This window comes from Gavialis gangeticus, unplaced genomic scaffold (genome assembly GCF_001723915.1).
Source record: "Gavialis gangeticus isolate Ggan-Ray unplaced genomic scaffold, GavGan_comp1, whole genome shotgun sequence".
Lineage (NCBI taxonomy): Eukaryota > Metazoa > Chordata > Crocodylia > Gavialidae > Gavialis > Gavialis gangeticus.
Genome location: NW_017729009.1, coordinates 5,287,789 through 5,293,026, shown reverse-complemented (window position 1 = coordinate 5,293,026; position 5,238 = coordinate 5,287,789). Strand labels below are relative to the sequence as shown.

At 44.5% G+C, this 5,238-nt stretch overlaps 1 protein-coding gene across 2 annotated transcripts in view; it reads left to right on the top strand.

Moving 5' to 3' along the window:
• The window catches only part of GDAP1L1 (ganglioside induced differentiation associated protein 1 like 1), a 63,259-nt gene that overhangs the window by 16,843 nt on the left and 41,178 nt on the right, over positions 1–5,238 (top strand). For both annotated transcript variants that reach the window (XM_019509839.1, XM_019509840.1), the window contains exon 3: positions 1,624–1,797. In XM_019509839.1, coding sequence (XP_019365384.1) covers positions 1,624–1,797 — 174 coding nt within the window. The remainder of the gene's footprint in view (positions 1–1,623; positions 1,798–5,238) is intronic.

The following is a 5,238-nucleotide window of genomic DNA, read 5'->3' as shown; positions in this document are numbered from 1 at the left end:
GATGAAACATTTCCTTATTCTGGCATCCTCCTTTCAGTATTTTTAGCAATGGAGGGGGTTGGCCTAGATGACCTACTGGCATCCCTTCCAACACTAATTTTTTATGATTCTATATAATAAAATGAGTGACACAAACTGTCACCTGAAGCTTGTATTACCTGTGTGGAAAGAACCAGCAGAAACAAACCCAGAAATGGTGAAGTTACTAAATATCAAAACAAAAGCTGGAGGAACCACAACTAGTTTAGGAACTAGTTCCAGACTACAGAGGACCAGTGGCCTTATGGTTACTGCACTGGATTGGCGCTGGGGAGATCTCAGCCTCATTCCTGGCTCTGCCAGTCTTTCTGTCAGGTCCTGGCAAAGTCACTTAGGATGCCTAAGATAACTGGTACCAACCGCCATGGATTCAGTGACTCCCTTAACTTGTTAGGTTCTTCAGAGCCTTAATCTCTCTGGGCTTCCTTCTCCAGCTGCAAAATGGGAATCCTTTTTTCCCCTCAGAGGGTGTAAAGACAAACATTTCTTTTGGTGAGGTGCTCAAGGGTTGAACCTTTCCCACCGATGGAAGTTGCAGACTCTGAAAGACCGATTTCCAAAAAAAACCCAGAAGCAAAGGCCTGCAGGCAAAGATGCATGTTCAACTGTGTGCCTAATCTGTGCACACAATATTAGGAGGGAACAGCATGTCTATTTGCATGTTATTGCATATGTATTCACAGTAATTACCTGTGAATGCATGCCAGTGCAAACAGTCTAGCCTATGACAAATTTAAAAACCTGCATTTTTTTTTTATAAGAAAAGGATCTTAAAATTTGTCAGTGAAGGAGCCAGCAAGCAGAGTGTTGTCACAGAGCTGAGGTAATGACACAATGCATAATGCAGCCCCAGCTGCTCTTTTGGTATCTATTGTGCCAAAATATGAAGAAGTAAAGCTTTAAGTGCTAAATATTGCGGTTATTATTAGGTGTTATGACTCTGGGTGCTGGACAATGCAAAAATTAGCATAAAGCTAAAGCAGACATATTGGCTCAGAAGTGGCACTTGTCCAAGGCAAGGGTACTGATTAGCCAAGAGATTCTACCTGGAATAGAGAGCACTGTAAAGTATGTCTGCTGCCTACATATGCAGAGGACTGAGAAAATACCCCACCAATGCAGAGAGATGCTTTGAGTTCAGTAGTTTTTGCTAGGAAAAAAATGGAGCTCCTGTTGTTTAAATGAAACAACTACCAGAAACCCAGTGGCAGCTCCAAAGTATGCACTCACTATGGAAACCAGGCACTGAACTGTCATGCTCCATGAGCAAGGCACACAGTCACTATGCAAGCAGGAACAGCAGATCCCAGAGCAGAATTACTTGACTGACCAGATAACTTGGATTTGACCCCTGGGGTTCACTTCACTTGAATCTCAACTTTCTGGAAAACCATTTGAACTGCTGGTTTCATGGCTATTCCCATCTCCTATCAGAAGTGGCACAGGCTAGGCATGAAGTGGTGTCATAAAACAGGAACTAATAAAACCCATTACCAGCCCATGGCCCAGAGACAATCAAGCCAGATGGGGACAGGCTGCTACTGCTTACCGTAACCCATGCTGCCGTGTGCTTCTGCATTTCAGAAAATGTCGCCCAGCTGATCCCTGAACCGGGGAGCCTTCTCCACTCCAGAGTGATGCAGTACAGAGAGCTCTTGGACTCACTGCCAATGGATGCCTACACTCACGGCTGCATCCTCCACCCTGAGCTCACCACGGACTCCATGATTCCAAAGTACGCTACAGCTGAGATCCGCAGTAAGTGGCTAACTTTAGCAGGGCTGCCAAGGGTTAGTCAACAGCGCAGCAGTGCATATACTTATTTATGTGTTTATTTATGCAACCTCCACAGCAACAGACTGCTGTGGATCTTCATTTGATAACCCTAAGGCAGAGCAGCCCTTCTTCTCCCCAGTTCTCCTGCACATCTCATGACCAAACCCCACCTTGAACAGCTTCAACCTTCCCTCGGTGCCTACACAAGCAGATCTGTGTTGGGTCCAGGAGATAATAATAAAGAGGCTCTTTTCTGTGATGATCAGGAGATAGTTTAGGGAGGCCCAAAAAGCAGTCCGACCCCTGTGCCTGAGCTGTCTTGGCCTCCTTGAGAGCAAATGTCTGATGCTACTTGGACTCCATCCTACATATTACTTTGTCTTTCCAAGGAACTCAGCTCCTAATGTTCATTCTCATTAGTTCAAAGCCTTTCTGTCCAAGTTCCTCATTTATGCAGCGAACCACATTTTACACTGTTCCCCTCCCTAGCGTGGAAAATAGGTCTCTTGAAACACTGAAAATCTTTCCACCATTTTGAAAATCACAGTCTTACTCCGCTTCTGTGAATCAGCTTTTAACCATTCCTCGGGGGTTACAGCTGCAATTTGTCCAATTTTTTTCCAAGAAACAGTTTCCAGTGGAAGATGCTATTTCGTTGGAATCAGAACTTTCTGTGGGAACAAGCTCATTTTGATAACATTTTGTTTCCCAAACCAAAGCATTTGGAAATATTGATGCATTCTGTTTTGATGTTCCCAGAATGGGATGCTTTGATTTTTCATTTTGAAAGTGCTTTCCATTTCATGAATTTTATTTTAAACAATAAAAATATTTAAACAGTCAAAACTGAAAACTTCAGTGTTTCACCTGACCTGAATACTTCTTGTCACTAGTTCAGCTCTTAACCTCTCATTTAGTTGAAGAATGAAAACAAATGTTTTCAGGTTTGGAGCAGAAAGTTAAACTTCACAGTGGAATTCATGTGCCACCAAATCATAGTGTGGTTTTTTTCCCCCATCCTCTTAATTCCTGTCATTAGATCACTCTCCCTCCCCTCTCATCTACACTTTCTTTTGCTGCTTGCTCTTTTTTCATGGACTCATTTGTCTACTCTCAAACTCCCTGGTTTTTTTCACTCTCTTTCTTCCCCTACCTACCACTGAGCTTTTTTAAATATTGTTTTCAGTCATTTAAAGGTTATAAGAGGAAGACTGTCCAGGGACTGAATTACAAACACGGGATGAATCGGCATAAGACACTGTACTTGACCTTCAAGCATTCATGAAAGATTGACGATGCTTAATTTAACTCAGTGGCAAAGATTCCTCGTAAAGCGTAGTTCAGATCTGGAAAGCGACTCTGTCAGAATGACACCGTTGGGCCCCACATTTCTTGTCTCTCAGTAACTCTGGAGCAAAATGGCTCCAATTAGAAGAGCAAACATTTTTACCTTCTGCAAGTGCAGCATGGTATCTGAAAGTCAGGCTGGGCTCATATATCACAGGCTGTCCTCATATGAGCTTCCCATTTCTGCCTTACCATGAGTGCCTCGGCACCCTCACCTTCTCTTCCTGGGACTTCAAAATCTTCTCTTTTCCATCCTTCTTGAAGTTCCTTCATGGTGTCACAGGAACTTTCCACCTGCTTTTCATCCCCAGGATGTGCTTTGAACACACAGACTGTATAAGCAAGTGCAAGAGCACAGACTCCTGATGCAAATAACTGATTCAAACACACCAGCCTAATTGTGCTCTCAGTGGAGCTAATTTCAATCCAGAAAAAAAGTTAATAGGTGAGAGCCCAAGCCGATGACGTTTACACCAGAAAGGGACAAGCTGATGCTTTCTGGCAGAACTGTTGGGAAACACAGGAATATTCTGTCCCTTGGGAGTGAAACGAAAGAGGGAGGTGAGGGCATGAAGCAGCAAGGAAGCATAAAGTGCCTTTCTATGCACGGACGCAGCTCTGTGAGAATTAAATAGAACTTTAATGAGGTTATTCTATGTTTACCCTGAGGTAATTAAGAAAATCATTTCTCCAATAATCACTGTATCTGAACAAACATGCAAGTGTAAAGATTCAATTAGGCAGGACCCTCTTTCTGAACATGTAGTTGCTTCTGTCCAGATCATCCTGCCTCCAATAAGTACATTGATTCAGATACAGCTAGTTCCAGTGCACAAAACACTGTTGTTACTGAGTTCCATACCCTCCCATGCTCCTTTCTGACTCACTTTATTACCATGGAGCAATGCCAAGGTACAGAAAAACAGTTTCTGACCCAGAGAAGCAGACTTGGTGGCTTCTTTCCCAAACTGTTGTAAAGGAGGGGTTTTGCAAGAGCTGGCACATCTATTAATGGTACTTCACTCTGTGCAGCTGTGTTGTTGGTACTAACGTCTTAAGCTGCTATCTTAATACAGAGGTCAGAGGAGACAGTTGGATTGCAGCCATGCAAGTTGTGTTGAGGTCACCCAGGGTAGTCAGGTCCAAGGACAAATAGTAACAGCAATCTTAGTAGGGAGAATCTAGCCCTAGATTAATGTGTGTTACTATTATTTCCTGCAATAGCACCAAGCAGGACTGTACTTGCTGCTGTAGAAACATACAGAGAACTTGGCCCCAGAAGACATCTCAGTCTAATTTACGACAAGATACAACAAAAGATTATAAGAAAACAAAGGAAGGGTGGACAAGGGACAAGGCACAGGGGTATGGTTTTACCCAGACCCGTTGAGTGCATGTCTTAATTATTCCTACTGATTCAGTATCAATAGGCCACATAATACAATAACTTGGAGCCAAATTCCATTTTCCCTTGCACTGGAAATCCAATGACTTTCCTGGACATAATCCAGGCAGTAGGTTTTGACCCAAACTGTCTATCAAGTACCCCAGCCTTGAAGAAATGTGGCCATATTTATGCGTGTCACTACCCAGGGTTGGCAAGGGAAGGGAAGGGGGCATTCCTGGGCAGAGTCTTTATAACACAGACCTTGTAGAACAGGGGTGGGTAATTATTTGGGCTAGAGGACCACTTAGGGAGTTTTGGTGAACTGTTGTGGGCCAGGTCAGCACCTGGCCGCCACCACCCCACAACAGCTCACCAAAACTCCCTAAGCGTCTCAGCCCTGGGGCCTTAGGGCAGAGCCCCACACTGACCCCACACTGTGATGACGGGGTCTCCATGGACACTGGCTTAGGACCCACGGGAACAGGGTGCATTTGGCTGGGCAGATGGGAGGGGGCCATGGGTGGGAAGGGAGCGTCATCTGGGTGTGGGACAGAGGGGTGGGGCTAGTTTCATAGTTTCATAGTTTCTAGGGTCGGAAGGGACCTGAGAAGATCATCTAGTCCGACCCCCTGCCATGGCAGGAAAGAGTACTGGGGTCAAACGACCCCAGCAAGGTGTTCATCTAACCT